The following is an 18470-nucleotide window of genomic DNA, read 5'->3' as shown; positions in this document are numbered from 1 at the left end:
TTAGGATGTTGTCAGAAAAATACGCGCCTCGTGATTGGCTGTGAGGATTTCTTTTTTTTCTTCTTCTTCTTCTTTATTTTACTCAGTGAGGCTTCTGAGAATCTTTTTTTAATTTTATGTTTGCCGTGTAAAATGTCTGTTGGAGTTGGCTTCAGTGTCTCTTTTTCATCAAAGAATGTCCAATGACAACATTTAAACAAACATTAGCATAAAACTTTAAAAATATTTAGGATATTTGACATAGGATTATCTCAATTCTGTGCGTCATAACAACCAAATGCTGCTTCACCGTGTTAATTTTGATGGCAGGCTTGTGCTCTCTGAGAAACAGTTAACAGCAGTGGCGTTTTTTAAAAATATGCTATATAAATATAACACAGGAAAATATATATATATTTATAAATAACCTATAGACCTAAATCAAAGGAATGGGATAGGCGATTACATAACGGAAAAAAAATATGAATCATATGATTAAACTTTTTGATTCTTGCTTTATCAATATATGACGGATATTTTGTCCATCCTCCTTCAATAACAACATCACACAATTAACAGGAACAGCAGAAAGTAAACCAGAAAGCAATATCGACTATGACACAACAGATTCGGAGAATCAAGCTATTTTTCATTACTTGCATTCAAGAGAATTGTTTGTTGTGTTGGGCTTAAACCGTGATTTCTTTTGAATACTGTACATTGTGCCTTATTCTGAAAACCACAAGCCTCTGGCTTTCAACAGTTCTCGATCTAATCTCACAAGTCAAATAAATTTAGCCGGTTTGCGATGTTCAAAAAGCTATGGGAATGTGCAATCCAACGATATGTTGAAAATAGTTTTCTTCTCAGCAGGCAGTTATAGGAAAAATAGGAAATTATTTTGAGTGGACATTATTTCCCCACAATTGTATTGCAAACTGGAGGTGGATATTCCACAATTGTTTCAGCAAAGTCCATCAAACCTATCCTACCTAATAATGACACCTTATCAGTCACGCCTTAGGTGTCTGATTGGTTATCAGATCAGTTCTTCTTTTTAACAGAATATTTTTATCAACATATTACTGTCCGGTTATTCTGACAGTTTAAATAAACAAACGCCACCTCTGATGAAGCTTTGAGTGATGTACACGTGAACGCAAACTCGCCCTACCGCCCACCAGCGAGGAACTCCCTTAACTGCAACCATCAAACCAACGAGCTGGCTCGGACTCCCTCTCTCGCTTTCCTCTCGCTCCAGAGAGAGCGCAGAAGAGAGAGAGAGAGCGAGAGAGAGCGAGAGTTCTGCTTGGAGTGACGTCACCTATCCCATGGCGTCACATTGACGTAGCGCATACCAGACGCTCTAGTGGAGGCTGAGCCCACATAAATGCACTATTTGACTTTCTTCCCTCAGACGGCGCGCATAAACAAAGTGCACACTTTGCAAAGTGGCGCTCACGAGGAAGAGCTCGGGAATAGAATCGTTCTAGCACTCAGGTGTTTTTAGTTTTGATTTTTCCCAAACACTTCGACTACTTCGACTACAGAATCATAAGAAAAGAAACTTTTTACCCGTGTTTTTCCGCTAGCCTTTTTTCTTTTTCTTTCTTTTTTTCCTTCGAGTTTTTGGTGATTATTGTGGATGGGGAAAGGATACTTGAAGCGAGCTTGTCATCACAAGTAAAGACGGAACGTCCACAGCAAAGCAGTAAGTAACTTATTCATCATTTTGGACTTTGGAAAAATTACACACGTGCCGAACCAGTAGAGTACGTTCGACTATTATGAATTTTATTCGGTTTTTACGCTCAAGCGGCGGTCCAAACCGTTGCCTTGAGTGCGCGTAAATGTGTTGATCAGTCAGGCTCGGAACCGAGATGAGTTCCATTCAATTTTTTTTACAGCCAGACCGTCTCCGGTTGTCATGGAGATGGGATGCCTCATTCAGAAAGACTTTTAAAAAGCATCAATCTTTTTAAATTATTTTTTAAAAACCGGCGTTTTAAATCAATATCTAGTGTCAAGCTCGGTGCAGTCACAAAAAGTGATGAAAATTCATCTTTTCAACTCCAGTGCCCTTTTAAATTCTGACAAAAAAAAGTTGACCCAATGTGCCACTTTACACTATAAAACAGCAGTCCGCTTTTGTGTTGTTTTGTACTTTACTTTGTGGCCACTTTTTAAACGTGTGTTGGCTGGAAACACGCCGCTGTTCGGCTTTATTGGCGCGAGGAAGGGAGGCGAGTCAGCACCGGGGCTTTACCGGCGCTCTGGGGTGCGTGTTTTGCGGCTTATGTGCGGCTCTCTTGGTTACCGGTGCGCGGTGAGCCAAAGAGCTTCCCACACAGCCCTCCCAACTCAATTGAGTGCCAGCCTTTAATGGGAATAACGTACTAATATTTTCAGTTTGGTACCAAAAAAAAAGACAATCATAAAATGTTTTGAAGATTACTCGAATTTGTTTCAGTTTTTTTTTTTAATTATAAGATCAGTTGTTCTTTATAAATGTCAGAGTCAGGCAGGAACCAAAATTTGAGCAGAAAAAGGTATGCGCGAAAAGCTACAAGATGATTTATGTGCTTCACTTGAGTTCGTTTCGCTTTCATATTGAAATCAAATGAGTTCTTGCCAGCTCCGCGTAAAGGTTGGCGTCCAAAGTGTCCCGTTTAAGGTATTATTAGGCAGTACTGCGAGTGTGTGTGGAAATTTACAGGTTAGAAGAGCATTAGGGGCGCCTAGACATTCGGGGAATCTCCGTTTTGACAAGGGGGCGTGTGTGACGGAAAGGGGGCGCTCTAAACCTTGAAATCCCCGGTGTGCCGTGCGTCCGACAACATTGAGAGGCGGCCGGAGGCGCACGGTGCACCGGAGTTTCTTCTTCTTCTTCCTTTTCTTTTTATGCATGCATGCATGCGTGCGTGCGTGGGCCCGTGCCGTGAGCCTTCCCTTCTGGATGACCCCCCCGCCAGCAGCAGACCAACGCGGTGGTGATCAGACGCGAGCGCCCGCAGCTTCTTACACACTCCGTTGCTTTTATAAAAGTGCTTACTTGTATGGGTCTTTTTTTTTTTTCAGTGGTCACATTAGGCCACTAAGTTTTTTTGCACGCCTACGTGCTGAAATTCACGCTTTTTTTTTTAAATTGGTTGCATAATGCAACAAAATTGGTAATAAGTCTGAAATGCTGTTGATAATTTTGGTGTCATGCACAAGTTTTATGTTTGGAGCTCATTGTGGGTATTAAATTGGAAAATCAAAGAAAATGCAGTCACTGTGACAGATTGTTCTGTTTTGACCTACGTCATCCTCTCTGCTCCAGACACAGGTTCGGAAAAGTGCCCCCGGCCGAGCTCGCAGTGCCGGCGATTGGAGCTTTCCTCCGCGAAGCCCGACGAGCCTTTCCCGCGTCAGGAGCACCGACCCGGCTGCAGCCACGCCACCTCACACGCCCGCAAACCCAGCACCATTCAGCGCGAAGCTCTCACACCAGGTAACACCGCAAACCTTGCATTTCTTTCTTACTTTCTTTCTCTTTCTTTCAAAAAAAAATTGAGTGTGACTTCACCAGCAAACCTCATTGGAATTTGTTGTCTTCTTTTTTTGTGTGTTTGCATACACGCGCGAGCGGTGCGCAAGAGTGCGCGCGCCGCGCGTGTGTGGCAAGTGCAGACGCTTTTGACATTTGACATATTAGCTAAACAAATGCAAGAAATACCATGTCATACCACATCACGTGTGAGCAACAATTTACAGTGAGTGACATGATAATTTACAACTATAGCCTTTTTTTTTTCCTCCCATAAACTTCTGTTTATCTGTCAAACAAAAAGCTCCCAGTTATCACTGACAGGGAGCGATTCAACTGCAAACAAAACCTCGAGAAAAAAAAAAGAAAAATCATCCCAAATGTTTTTTTTTTTTTGTACTGATATGTGCAACCTCCATGTTTTTTATTTGTTAGATCTATGGCATTCTGACAATGAACAAGCGCACTCAGTTATTGGAACAGCTGCAGTTTGTCCAGTTGAAATGCGCACCTCGAGGTTAGACATTGTCTCCCTTTACCTCGCTGCACAACTTGTGTGTCTGACTCTGCTTGGGTTGTCTGTCCTCTTGCTTGCACGCACACACACATGAAAAAGATTTTTTGTGACATCGAAATTTGGTTGTATGTTAGCGAGGGAGTTCTCCAAGGCCAAACTAGAACGAGGTGGTTCGACTGGTTCTCAAGATGCTGGCGTATGTTTTTGACAAGAATGAACGTACCCGGGTTCATGTTTACATCCTTAACGCCATACAAGCCAGCAGGAATGTGCTGTGGGTATTTGCATAAACACACACACACACACATTTAAGTCACACGTGTCTGTTTTTCGCCCGAGGCTATCGGCGCAGTTTGAAGTCAGACGACATGTCTTCGTTTGTTGTCGCCTTAATTCTTTCATCGAGCCGCAGGAGCATGACGGGATGTGACACAACAGGTGCGAAACAATCCACCTGAGTCTCGACTTACTGGTTCGAGCACGGTCGCACCTTATTTGGTTTTAAATTTTAAAAAAATGAGAGGGGCCGCTAAAGTTAAACACAAGGACACCGATGTGCTTCTGCTATGTCGTAAATGTAGCGTGACAAGTGCATTGCATTTCAAGGGAGCCACTTTAATTGATCATGATTAAAATCCATTGTGACCACTCCCACAGCGGCGCAGCTCTTCTTCTGATAAGTGACTAATAAGTCTAGTTGCACAAATATGCCGCACACCACCCTTCATGACAATAGAGCCCAAAGACTTTTAAATTGACAACGAAAATAACAGTGGCCCGATTTTGTTGTCTTTTCTATTCAATATTGTCGACTCAGCAGAAAGGAGCGATAAATTCGTGCAGCCTTTTCGCTTACTCTTCATTTCTCAATGTTGTGGTTATTATCATTTTCCCTCTTCACTGCTTTTATATTGGTAGATGAATCATCCATAAATGCTCAAGCAAAGGTGATCATTTCACATATGCAGATAATCTGACCGTACAAATTTGAAGACAAATTTCTCAATTCAAAGATTTCATTAGGTGTGTGTGTGTATGAGTCATACTGGAGCTTTTCAAGGCACTACAAGAACGTTGCCCTTTAGGGTATTGTCTTATAAAAATGCTAATTAATGTACCTCTCCGCCCATTTCCGGCATGAGTAACTCTGCTGTCGGTCATGAGACGTCACCACCTTTCAACTTTTTGTGCTTTTTAATCAACCTATGACTTTTAAACGACCTTTACGACCCCCCCCCCAGTCTGCACGTGTAAGTGGATGGAAGTATCTGTAAGTGCTTTACCCACAGTCCCGTATTTGACTGGACAAACACGACGGGGGCTATTACGGCACACGGTGCGCATGAGGGTGTCGACGCTAGAGTGGCCGTGTTGACAGTTCACGCTCGTCGGCGCGCACACACGGACACATGCGTGCAGGCGTGTGACGTAAAGGATAAGGATAGACACTAAACACACAAATCAAGTGTGGCTGTGTCCAGATTAAATCGGAAGGAAGTCGTAGCGACTGGCGTCTGCTGCGTTTCGCTGCGCTTGCATGTATGTGTGTGTCTGTGTGTGTGTGTGCGCAGGCATTCAGCACCACTATGGCGTTCCATCATTATTTAGCTCCATTTTACTAACCAACGCAAAGAAGTCGATGAAGTTGGCTGGTCTTAGCGCTTTCTTGGTTTTGCAAATAAGAAAAAAACGAAAATAAGTAAAGATGATGAATCTGAAAAATGACGATACACAACGATTTTGTGCGTTCATATCGAGCTGAGCATTTTGTTACTGTTAATCCTCGTGTGTGCATGTGTGTCTCACAAATCTTGGCCTCACTCTGCTGCGCTGCATCGCTCCTTGTCAAAGTCCTGCTCCTCTGTTCAAAAAAAGTGATTAACTAGCGTGTCATCACATTCTCCTCCCCGACTAATGACACTCCTAACGTTGTATTACCTTGTTTTTACGGTTTGCCGGGATGTCTCTTAACTCTCCACGTGCGCTTTCCCAACAGACATGCCCTGCGTGCAGGCTCAGTACGGGCCCACCCACCCAGGCTCCGCCTACTCCGGCCAGTCCTTCGGCTACCAGGGCGACGGCTACGCTTCTGACCTCATGACCTCCGACTACACCAAGTTGGACCTGGGCGGCGGCGAGATCTCCGCCGCGGCCGCCACCACCTCGCTGCCCAGCTTCAACGTGTTTGTGGACGGGGGCTACGAGCACAAGTCGTCCTGCCTCTACCAGATGCCGCCGCACAGGCCCGCCATCAAGAAGGAGGAGGACAGCTACCCGAGCGCGCAACTGGAGGCCCTGTCCTCCTCCGCCATGTACTTTAAACAATCTCCCCCCTCCACGCCCACCACCCCTTCCATGCCCCCGCAACCCGGCACCTCTTTCCTATGGGAAGATCACTCCCTGGTCCCGCCGTCACACCCCCATTCCATGGGCTCCAGCCTGGACGCCGCCGGCTCCCTCAAGTCGCCCCGCTTTCCGCACTTCTACCAACACTCGCCGCCACACAGCGGGGGCAGCGTGGGGGGCTACGAGAATCTCGGAGGCCTCGTCCGCACATCTTCCTCCTCGTCCTCATCGTCCACCTCGGTCTCCCATGCTCACGGTCCGCCCATGGATCAGCAGCCCATGTATCAGCTGCACCGCGGGGCCGGGGGTACCAGCCTCGCGTTTCGTTCCCTGGCTCTCGGTCCTTGCGGCCCTTTACTCGGGGACAGCCTGCCCTCGCCCCCGCCACGAGGCCCCCAAGGAGAGGGCACCTGCGCCGTGTGTGGGGACAACGCGGCCTGCCAGCACTATGGAGTCCGCACATGTGAGGGCTGCAAAGGTTTCTTCAAGGTAAAAAAACACACTCAACACCGCCTACCATAACTATGTTGAAAAAAAAAAAAAAAAACTTGTGTCACAAAAGCACGCCTATATGAAAATATGACAATATTTGGACAAACAAGCTGTAATTTTCTCGTATTCGACTTGAGTCGCCCCAACCTTGAGCCCCCACTCTAAATTGTCTGAGGAGTCATTATGAAAGCACAGAACACCCACAGGGGTCGTCGCTCCCGGCAACCAAGTGGCCAAAGTGTGCGCATGGCTTGTGTGTGTCCGTGTATGTGTGCGAGATTTATGTGAGAACACACGCTCTCGCTAAGACAACCGAGAAAAAAATCCCCCGCCTCTCCCGCCTCAATGCAAAGCCACTCTAAATAAAATACGGCGAGCGTATTTTAGAAACGACATTCTGCTTTTGTGCAATATTGTTTCAGTTTGTTTTGAATCAGCGAGTGCAAAATTACATGCAGCACTTATGATATGAGTCACTTCACAGATTGAGTCACATATCCCACGTACCATGTGACCGCAAACACTTTTACTTTTTAATCTACTCTCACCAAAAAAACAAACTCTCTATATTGCAGTCCGTGATCGCTTTCATATTAATTCACATAAAACCTATTTTTCGATATTGTCGCCGGCTGCACGAGAGCAAAATTAAGAGCCAAAGCAAAGATAGCGGATCTAATTGAATCATGCCTCTGGTCGGTGTAAATGATTATCATTCTTTTCAATTAGTTTCACGATTTGTTTTTATTTACTAATTAATGAAAGCGGCGTCTGGTTGCGGCGGGGCCGAGGGGGAAAGGGGGGGGGAGGGGGTCTGTCTGCTGCTGTACTGCCTATCAAGCCTTGTTTCCTCTCATGCATCACATTTGCACACTTGTCGAAAGTCAGCAATTTGACTTCGCTTAATTTGTTCCCGGAATCACATCTGCTAAAACACACTTATGGTACACATGTTTGTTTTTTTTCCGTATCATCAGGCGCACTCCATTATCATAATGGTTTTATTGTCCCTTAAAAATAGATTACCATTCAATTATAGGGGGAGCGGTATTAGCATGTAAAATTACTGTTAGTTCATCAGTGCAATTTGAAACACATTTTCACAGTGAATTAATTTGAGCTCTTCTTTTATTATTTAGGCGGAATAATGCGGTCCATTAATCTGCTTTGGCGTGATTTTTTTTTTTTTTAGTTAATCTTGATTTTGTTAAAGCACCGTTTTTTCCACACACATTATTGACTGGAATTATATAAGCATAAAAAAAAAAAAGTCATGTAGTCATGTGTTTTCCATATTGGAAACATTCGAATAAGTTCAGGAAATCTGCCATGCACCAATTTGTACTTGACGGACACACAGCACAGAGTTCTGATTGCCCCTGATTAAGAAGCAGAGGATGGGAGGGGGGAGGAGGGGGGGGGGGGCAAAGTCCCCGAAGGCTTTTAATTTAAACCACGGCTATTAGCACATGTTACATGTCAAGAATCTGCCTCTGCATACCTCCGTGCTGCGTGTGCTCCTCGTTCGCTAATATAGCCCGTTTAACTAAATCCAAATTAACATTTACTGTGTTTGTTTTCTGTGGGTTTTTTTTTTTTCTAGAAGGAAGTCTCTCCCACACAAAAGCCACACTCGTTTCACTTTCTGAAGCTTTTGCACTGTAATAAAAAGTAAAAGAACAATTTGTACTATTGGGGACTAAAACGGTCATTTGCGTCGGAACAATTTTCGATGTTTATAGAAAGACAGTTCGCACTTCAAAGTTAATTGAAGTCTCTTGCCTTGTAATTTTGATTTGACTCAACTTTCATTTTTTAATAATTTTCTCGTTAAAGAATAGACTCACGCCTTCTGTTACATTGCTGAACTCAATTGACTCCTTAATGACTGGAACAAAAAAGAAACAACACACCCAAATGAACAGAGCTGAAATGCTTTCATACGCACAACAGAATTTGATGCCGCCATACACACAGACACACACACGCCTAATATGAATTCCATTTCATACATCCTGAAATTGGCTTCATATAAATTGAAGCGACTTCATCATCGGGTGTGTTTGCGTGCATGCATAGGTGTGTCCACCTGCATGTAAATTCTAATGGAGGTCACCAAGGACACCTCGACTGAGACGCCATCCACACTCCACCCTGCTTTAGTTCGCAAAGTCACCACAACAAACACAGACAGACACACAAGTGCTTACACACACACACACTCACCCCACCCACTGAACCGATGTGGCCTTGAGGTCACTGGAGCACCTTCTATTGTCCCCACTCGCGATGCCACCCTCATTCCACTTTTGATACAACGATGTGGTCATTGTAAACCCATGCGAGCGTTAGCGAACACGGAAAGAGATGTGAGACGTTCGCATATGTCATTAGCATGCAAATAATTGCTGCGCTATCAATTACCCTGAAGGTGCGGACGCGGTTGACTCGAGACGGTTTCTAATTGGATGTATTTATTTTCGTTTTTAAAAAAGAGTCACGAGCATTTTCCTCATTGAACACAAAAAAACACTTAACTGTGATTGTTTCTGAATTCCTTTACATAGGGCGGCTTAAGTGTAATTTCTGCATGGGCGGGGGAGTGCAGACTACCATTTTTGTTATTGTTGTCCACGCGGGTAGAGCAGACGGTCCCCACGCGTCCCGTTTCTGATTTCTTTTTAATAAGGTCAGTAATAATCGCGCGAACCAGCCGAGGAGAAAACAGCTCCCTCGGGGCCCATCGAGAGAGGCGCGACCGACGAGGCCCCCGAGGTGCTACGAGCTGACCCGCGAGCTTCACAAACAATCTGATCACGCAGCTCCTTCCTTCCCGCCGCCTGTCTCGCGGGAGCCTCTTCAGCACGCCACGCGCGCGCGCCCGCCGCCATTGTCAGGCCCGGCGCTAATAAAATTGTCCCCCCTGCAGGCGACGCTTGTTGGGAAATTAATTTTATCTAATTATACTGATGTCAGCTTCCCCTTTCAGCACGTAATTAAAAACTGACCTGCGAGCTTTTGCTTTCATTCTTTGCCGGCGAAGGAGGGGAGAGCTTGAATTGAATTTAACATATCAAATATTTGGCGGTTGATTGTGTTTGGAGGCTGATTTGTTTTTTTTTTTCCTTCTCTAGCGTACCGTGCAGAAGAACGCCAAGTATGTGTGTCTGGCTAGTAAGAACTGTCCTGTGGACAAGAGGAGACGAAACCGCTGCCAGTACTGCCGCTTCCAGAAGTGTCTGAGCGTGGGCATGGTCAAGGAAGGTAGGAAGACTCCGAGTATGTATCAACAGTCATCCAGAGTTGCTTATCGGAAACAGGGCTAGACATTTATATAATTATTTATGTCGAAATATTAGATATAAACAGAAATAAATAGACTTTTTTTTTAGAGCTACTGATAACGGTGTGCTGTTATCAGCATTGAGCGAACTTTTGGATGGCAGCAAATTAGTTGGACCAGAAATTAATCACACCGGGCCTGTAGGAAGTTATTATAAATGAGTGTTAGTTATTCACTTAACAAGTGTTTTGAATTGATTTTTTTTTTCGGTTGCTTTTTGTTTGACATTAGATTCATTCAATTGCAATTTTCAACTGGCGTGAGTCAAAGGAACACAAGTTTACATTGAGACAGTTTCATATTTTGGTACTTACAGGACAAATTGTTTTTGAGTCCTATTATTTGACGGTTACGGAGGACATTTTGTTGAAAATACTTGGAAGAACAGTATGTGCCGACTGTCTGGAAGCTGGGCTAAATTTTCGTTTTACAATGACTTAAAAGAACTTGAGGTTGAAACTTTTAGTAGTGAAGAAAGATTATTTCTACAGGTTTTGGTTTAAAGTCCAAAAAAAACATCTACTGTTGTCTACAAAACTGATCACATTAACATATTTGAAATTATTTCCAAAATCTAATACAATTCCATTTCCTGGTGACTAATTCCATTTCTGGAATCGTCATTCGTAATCACGTATCTGTCCTAACTACACAATGACGTCATCACGCAACGGTAACTTGAAAATTATTGAGCAACACTTTTTCTTGATTACAAAGCACCTGTCTCTGCCATCAAGTATAGCCACAACTCACACTGCCCCCTGCTGGCTGCTTAGCCTCCAGTGTGGGAATGCTTCTAAAGCTTCCCGTCATCCTTTCAGATTCTTTAGCACCTCTGGAAAAATACCGATAAGAGACTTATCAGCACAAGGACAGGTCTTTCTGTAAACGCTTCATCATTCACGCTCACGCCGACTCTTTATGCTCCCTCCGCAGTGGTACGCACCGATAGCCTGAAGGGGCGTCGAGGCCGTTTGCCTTCCAAACCAAAGAGCCCCCTGCAGACAGAAGTGGCCCCTCCCTCGCCACCCCTCAGCCTGATCTCCGCTCTGCTCAGGGCTTACTCGCACTGCACACCCCATGACCTTGACTACAGCCAGGTAGCACAACAGGGGTCCAAACACGTATCCAGCGAGAAGCTTCATAAAGACGCTAACGTCTCGTTTCTCACCGTCCCGCAGTTCAGCGCTGCCGACCCTCCCTCCTCCTCCTCTGACGCCGAGCACATCCACCTGTTCTACAGGCTCCTCACCATTTCGATGGAGACCACGCGGTGCTGGGCCGACCGGCTGCCGGGCTTTTCCGAGCTGCAGCGGGATGATCAGAACCTGCTCATAGATTCCGCCTTCCTGGAGCTGTTTGTCTTGCGACTCGCTCACAGGTGAGATGAGAGCCGGAACGTACCGCAGTTAAATATGTCCCCAACTTACTGGGAGTCAAAGCAAGGCCAGCTGGGTGAAAACCAGATTTCCCATTGGGTCATCATAGACTTTTCCAAGCTGCAACAACGAGGCGCTCTAAAGCAGCCTAAAGTCATTATTGGTGTGATATTATCATGATGACAAATCTGATACGCTCGAGAGAAAAACAAGATTAAGAATCATCGCAAAGAAATTCATCTGTTGCAAAAATTGTTGAGCGGTGCAATCATCCAGTAGCCTATTGTACTCCAGCACTGTACTCCAACTGTGTTGTTCTATCTGAAGCTGAATAGTCAGCCATACGAAGAAAATTATGAATGGAGTCCGTGTCTATGACAGCAGCTACGCCCACAGAGTTCCGCTCGTCTGATATGTGACGCACAAACGGGCTTTGTGTGCGTCTGTGTGTGTGTTGTTTCTCAATCTGACAGGATCAGAACCTCTAAAAAGCAGGTCAGCTGACAAGTTAGGGCAGGAAATTCATGCTTAGTTCAGCTGACTTACATTAACCAAAAAAAAAAAAGGTTCAAGTTTTTGCACGGCTGCTTGGTGCCGTTCGGACTCCCGCCGGGGTCATCTTGAGCCTCGACATCACCCGGGACTACCGCTCTGCCCTGGCAAGGCATGCGGCTGGTTAAATTTATGACGAGGAGGGGGCTCGGCGTACAAGCTCATCCTTTTGTCCCGGGCTGTCGTCTCGCGGCCAAAAAACCAACACAGTCAAGACACACTTATTCGCACGCACACATTGATGATGTACAACTTTGTTCTCCTGCACCCTGCTAGGTCCAGGTGCAGGGTGGGTAGAAGATGGGTGGTGGCATCACAGTTCCAGCAGGCTGGGACTGTGAGTCACCCCTAAACGCAGGCGACCTCGTTCGCATGTACACGCACGGGAACACTGTGAGAGCTTTAGCCCGTTAAGCGACCCCGCGTTGAACCCGGGCGCCCCCCTCGTGCGAGCGTATGTCGGCACGTTCGTCAGAGTGCGTGTCAGGGTTTGTGCGGGCGAGGAAATTTACTTCTCCGTCGGCATACTAGCACCCCCCGTCACCAAACAGTTTCTGTGATTATGGGTGGGTTGCCGTGGCGACGCCGTCGTCAGGGGTGAGCGGAATGCGTGGCAGAAATCCAACCGTATATAACGTGGATGTGGACACTGTCCGCGTTTTGGCACATGGGCGTCCTCAGGCACATGCGTCACATCCGAGGGTTGACTTGATATGCTACAAATTTGGGGATTTTCACGCTCATTTTTCCCAATGATGCATTTTATCTGTTTGAGCTGATGTTTGACATCACACATTCCAGATTCTTCTTTGGAATCTTTTTGTCTGTAATTTGATCATTCCGATTACAGGGAAAATTGGTTTGACTAACAAATTAACGCCCACGCGAACTTGACGTCACGTTGGCCGTGAAATGACATTTTCAAAATTTCAAAAATTCTAATCTCCAAAATGGTCAGCGTAATGGAAAAAAAAAACCTGAGACTCCAAGCCTGAGGTGATAGAACAAATGGATCTTACAAGTTTGATCGTCCATGACAGTTCAAAGTCTCGAGGCGTCATAATTTGCGAAATGTACAATACGATCATTTTATTACGGACTTTCACTCAGTATAAATACAAAAATGTAGCGCAGCATGACGGAAGGGTAAAACTCGCTGAGCTAGTTTCTTCTAGTTGAAGCTGCTTTCCCAAGCACACCGTTTATTTCATCTCCTTTTACCTACGTCTTGCATCTGTCTTCCCTTTGTTTGGGGGGGGGGATTTATTTACGAAGGTTCCTAATAAGAAGGAAGCATGCTGTTTAGTCAGGCACTCATAAAGAGCGCTTTATAGCCCTCGCTTATGGCACATGCTCTCACTCTCCGGTTCTGTGTCATGAAGGAAACCTTTTCATTTCCTCATTAAGACATATTTCCATCGCACGCAGCGGTCAAAGCGCTTTAAAGTCCTCCCCGTTTGAGCTCCTTAACCCGGCCGTTCATTCCCACGTTCCCAGAAAAGTTGGGCATGTTTTAAAAAACGGCATACTGTAATTTGAAAATCTGCATCGCCATGTTTGATCTTCATCCCAGTTGTGTGTGAATGCCAACTTTGTATTGTTTTTTGCTTTGGTGGTCCAACTATTATATACAGATGTCGCTAAAGCTATAAACAAGAAGCATTTTTCCTACTTTTTTTTTCTTCCCAGGTCGATGCTGTCAGAGGACAAGCTGGTGTTCTGCAACGGTTTGGTGCTGCACAGGTTCCAGTGCCTTCGTGGTTTTGGAGAATGGCTGGACTCCATTCGAGACTTCTCCACCCATCTCCAGAGTTTAAACCTGGACGCCTCCGCCTTCGCCTGCTTGGCTGCGCTTGTGCTGCTCACAGGTAAAAAAACAAAAGCATAAGATGATCATGTGGTACATTTTGAGGACTACACACAAAGTGGATCGTTAAGGCGATCCTGGTCATCATTTTTAGCCACTTTGGTTTGTTGTTTATGTGTGACGGATTGAATGTGACAGCGATCAGGTGGACGAATCCCCTCGGAAACACACACGTACGCACACACACACACGTTCTCGCAGTAACAAGAACCTGATACCCATAAGCACCTGCTGCACCTGTCTGACACCTGCCGCTCTAATCAATGTGCATGTGTCAAACACGCAGCAGAGAAAATGCAAGAGACAAGCAGGAGGAAGTGTGTCGGGCTTAAAACACTTTCCACCTGTCGAAGGCTTAAAAATTTGGGTGACGCGAGCTTAAAAGCTACGTTTTGTCTGAAAGATAACCGAGCCGGATAGACTTGCTCCGAGTCAGGCCTCAGATCACTCAGGAACGTGTTAAAGTTCTCGCCGCCTCCTCTCACTTTGACAGGCGAAGATGATGAAAGAATTTATTTCGACGTATCCATGCAAATATCGCAAATATGTCCGATTCTTTCAATTAATGTATGACGTGTGGAATCCTCCCCTCGAGGCAGACTTTATTTACCTCCAGCCCCCCCCCCCCGGCCCGGCCCTCTGCCACCACCTTCACTTCCTCTGTCTAAAGCCCCCAACCCAAGCTCCTCTCTCTGGGGGAGCACTTAACTCTGCGCCCCATCGACCAGCCCACCACGGAGCGCCGCTCTGCGCCGGCGTCTCAGCGCCACCCCCGGCAAAGCCCACAAGCACACGGCCAAAGCAACCGGGCCATCGACCCATTCGGAGTGGCCTGTTTAGAAAGGCAGCCATCGATTACCGCCCGCCCCACCGCACCGCACCGCGCCGCACACACGCACACACCTCCGCCGCAGGAGCTGGAGACAAGGGGAGTGAGTGCGTAGGTCTGAAAGAGACACATTGAAAGGTGGGCCGGAGTGACTCGGCAAACAAAAGAGCCACATAAACAAACAATAAATAAGCTTCATATAATGGATATCCCAAAAGTGGTCTGAGCCGCGGCCTTCCTGCAGCGCCCGTGCGTGTGTGTGTGCGTCAGTGTGTGTGTGTATTCGGAGCGGTGGACACCCTGTGCTCTGCAGAATGAGTTAGTGTCACATTAAGCTCGGTTTGGGTGCCACTGGAGTTGCTATGGGCACTCGTGTGTGTGTGTGTGTGTGTGCGTGTGTGTTTCTAATCTAATTTGGCTGCTCACAGGGCCGAATAATCAGCTAATTGTTGAGCACTTTTGTCTTTGTCAATGTCTTGAATTGGAGGGAGCATTTGTGTGCCACCAAGTGTTTATTTATATATATATGTGTGTGTGTCTATCCTTTTAGTGTGTGTGCGTGTGCAAACGACGTTCGGGGGGGGCTTATTAGGTAAGGTCGTGTATTGATCTGAAGTGAGTGAGACAGGTTAAAGCCAGTTAAGAAGTTGAGCCATACAGGCTAATGAGGTGCAATTCAATATAAAAGAAGATGTAGCAATTGCTCTTTCAGCTGAATGAGCTGATTGGGCTTGCAAAGGGATGGAACACGTCCAGTACATTTACAGAAACTTTCCATTTGGACAGAAATATCCAGTGGGATAAGATGGGCAGTTGGGTTTTTATGGGAATTAATGGCAAAATGTCTTTTTGTTGTTTTAATGAGGTTAAATGCAGGCAAAATAATAATTTCCAGAAAACTTTCATGTGATGTTCATTCCAAGAATTTTGGAAAATTGGACAGTTTTCAGAAGAATCAAACACAATTAGCTTAGAATTGTGAGTAGTTTATACTGACAAAAGAAAATTATATAATCATATGTGATATTTTGATTAATATTTCATAAAAGTTGAGTCAAAATAGATTCAATTATTGATATTTTAGACACAAATACAAACAAATGATTAAAAATCCAACTCACCATTTTACTCAATGTAGCTGTCGTATTTCGTGGAATGTTTCTCCTTAGTCTCATTGTGTTCCATTCGAGTCCGTAGCGTGTAAGATGGACAAGCTGCTTAATACATTCTTCTTCTGTCCTTCCCAGAACAAGTTCCGGGCCTGAAGGACTCCAAGCGAGTGGAGGATCTGCAAAACAAAGTCATTTGTTGTCTCAGAGACCACCTGGGCTGCGGCCCCTCTTCCTCGTCGTCCAAGGCGGCGCCCGCCCTGAGTCGTATTCTGGGTTTAAGGGCAGAGCTGCGTTCCCAGAGGACTCAGGGCCTTCAGCGGATCTTCTACCTGAAGCTGGAGGACCTGGTGCCGCCTCCGCCCTTGATTGACAGGTTCCTGGACACTCTGCCTTACTGATGGCGAAGGATGCAGTCAAGAAAAAAAAAAAACATGTCCAGTTTGAGGACAATAAGAGTCACTTTGCTGTGATGCCAACGGGATAACCACGAGAACTCCCTCCAATGGACCATCAATTAAATAGACACTTTTTACCAGTGTAAAAAAAAAAAAAAAAAAAAAAAAAAAAAATATTCGCTTTGCCACTTCTGATTTTCACATGGAGGCTGAGATGGATGATGGAGGATTTTTTTGCTCTCTGGAAAGAAAAAAAAAAAAGAAAGATGTTAGTTTCTATGTACAGTCTAGTGAAAGGAAACATAATTGAACACAAGTCTAAAACACTCCGTCCAAAAATAAAAATGTCACTCAGTGACATCACACATGTACAAAAAAAACACGCACACAACACAATATTTCAAAAAACAGTCTTGATTGATTCCAAGTGCAATTTCTGACCGCTTTCTCATCACAGAAGAAAGCGATTTTTAATTTCAAACTCTAAATGATTTGAATGCAAAGACGTGTCCTATATTGTCAATAGAGCAACGAAAGTACGAGAGAGAAAAATCCGGCTTGAGAGGACAAACTGTGCACTAATGATTGATGACTGCTCACTCAGACTTGAAATGCTCATTTTTATTTCATTTGTGTGTTTATTTGACTCAAATGGAACTGATAGGAGACAAAAAAATGAGCTTCTGAAGCACTTACGGCCCGAAAAAAAAAGGGCAAGAAGCACCGACACACACCCGACCTGGAGAAAAGAGGAGAGGAAAGGAGGGTGCTCGAAAGATAGAAGGAAGAAACATTCCGCAGTCTTTTTTTTTTTTTTTTTAATTATTTTGCTAGTGGCGGTGCGAGTGTCTGCATCTTAATGTGTGTGTGCGTGCGTGCGTGTGTCAGAGAAGCCAGCATCTTAAGCATGGTTTGTTTTGAAGCTGTCAAAAAAGCAGCTCGCCTCGTGTGTTTGTGTGTCTCACCGCACCCCAGCCCACTCACACACTCACGGCAGCAGCGATCTTACCAGAAAAGAAAAAAAAAGCAAATTCTATAGATATATAAATATATAAATATACAAAAACTAATATTTTGAAGTGTTTTTAGCTTTTTTCAAATATTGTGGTACGACGTGCATTGTTTTCAAAGAAGAGAAAAAAAAAGTTGCTGTTTTATTTTATTTTTTCCAATGTTCTTTGGTTTGAGTTTTTTTTTTTTCTTTCTCTTTGGTTCACTGGATTTTCTGTTCAGCACTTTGAAATCATAAACTAGTTCTGATTATCCTGCCTCCTGTGTTCTTTGATTTTGCTAATCTCGTTGGGGTGAACGTTTACCCTCAACCCAGACTCATGGTCCTCTCGTGGTGGGCTCTCGCTGGAAGAGACTAGAAGAGGATTAAGCGGAGTGGAACGGGGCAATGTGGGCGGGAGAATGGGAGGCGTTCGCATGAGGTCCGGATCAGCCTCTAGCCTCGTTAAACACCATTGATCGCCGCGGTGACATTTCCCAGTACATGTCGTCTATACTGTCACTGCCATCACTCCCCCCCTCCCCCTCCGCACAGTCAAGTTGATTGATTGCAACTGCGATTGGGAAATTGCGGACAATCCTCATGTTTGATGGACAGAAAGGCATCGTGGCTAATTACACATGCAGCAAGATGCAGTTGGGCTTATTTGGCCTCACGGTTCTCGGTTTTGACTGAGCATTTCTCGTTTCTTGCCTCCGATACTTAACCTCCCCAAAAACACCTGACCTCCAAGTCCTCCACAGCAGTAGATGGCACTATATAAATTTCACAATCATCGTCTGCATCAGAAAGAAAGTTTTTGTCATTGTGGGAAATTAAATTGTATATAACAAAAGTACTACAAGTAAATTTGCTATGGTAGTTGGTGAGAACTCTTAAGAAAACGACAAAAATCATTATGAACACACCACAAGTGCCGAAAAATGATCGTCTATTCGATTCAAAATGAGAATCCCTGCCGTTGTGGAATCATCTAACACGATATGTATATTATATTCGCCTCCACCCTAATAATAAAACAAATAAGTAGCAGGTATTTACGCGCACACACACACACACACACACATTGATGTGTCAGTCTCCTTGACAATCGATTCCAGTTGACAGATAGCAAATAC

At 44.9% G+C, this 18470-nt stretch overlaps 1 protein-coding gene across 4 annotated transcripts; it reads left to right on the top strand.

Moving 5' to 3' along the window:
- The first annotated feature begins 1466 nt into the window (after positions 1 to 1466).
- Positions 1467 to 17603, top strand: nr4a3 (nuclear receptor subfamily 4, group A, member 3). Of its 4 annotated transcripts, none has more exons than XM_049730918.2 (8): positions 1467 to 1690; positions 3302 to 3472; positions 6022 to 6860; positions 9998 to 10127; positions 11143 to 11306; positions 11388 to 11587; positions 13827 to 14005; positions 16081 to 17603. In XM_049730918.2, exons 3-8 carry the CDS (start codon positions 6024 to 6026, stop codon positions 16341 to 16343), a joined length of 1773 nt encoding a protein of 590 aa, XP_049586875.1. In that variant the 5' UTR covers positions 1467 to 1690; positions 3302 to 3472; positions 6022 to 6023; the 3' UTR covers positions 16344 to 17603. The 4 variants fall into 4 exon arrangements, with proteins under 4 accessions (XP_049586875.1, XP_049586874.1, XP_068507992.1 ...); XM_049730917.2 differs by lacking the exon at positions 1467 to 1690 and adding an exon at positions 3944 to 4025; XM_049730915.2 differs by lacking the exons at positions 1467 to 1690; positions 3302 to 3472 and adding exons at positions 3973 to 4025; positions 4160 to 4463.
- Positions 17604 to 18470: the final 867 nt, after the last annotated feature.

The sequence above is a fragment of the Syngnathus scovelli genome, chromosome 9, assembly GCF_024217435.2.
Source record: "Syngnathus scovelli strain Florida chromosome 9, RoL_Ssco_1.2, whole genome shotgun sequence".
Taxonomy (NCBI): Eukaryota; Metazoa; Chordata; class Actinopteri; order Syngnathiformes; family Syngnathidae; genus Syngnathus; species Syngnathus scovelli.
Note: the sequence above shows the minus strand (reverse complement) of the source record. Positions and strands in the feature narration are given on the sequence as shown.

Bases quoted from the DNA above. Each gene is read 5' to 3' on its own strand.
- nr4a3 (XM_049730915.2), top strand. From the start codon at position 4,394: ATGTCTTCGTTTGTTGTCGCCTTAATTCTTTCATCGAGCCGCAGGAGC. The intron at 11,588-13,826 runs GTGAGATGAGAG...TTTTCTTCCCAG, and splicing joins GTCTTGCGACTCGCTCACAG to GTCGATGCTGTCAGAGGACA. The intron at 14,006-16,080 runs GTAAAAAAACAA...TGTCCTTCCCAG, and splicing joins TGCGCTTGTGCTGCTCACAG to AACAAGTTCCGGGCCTGAAG.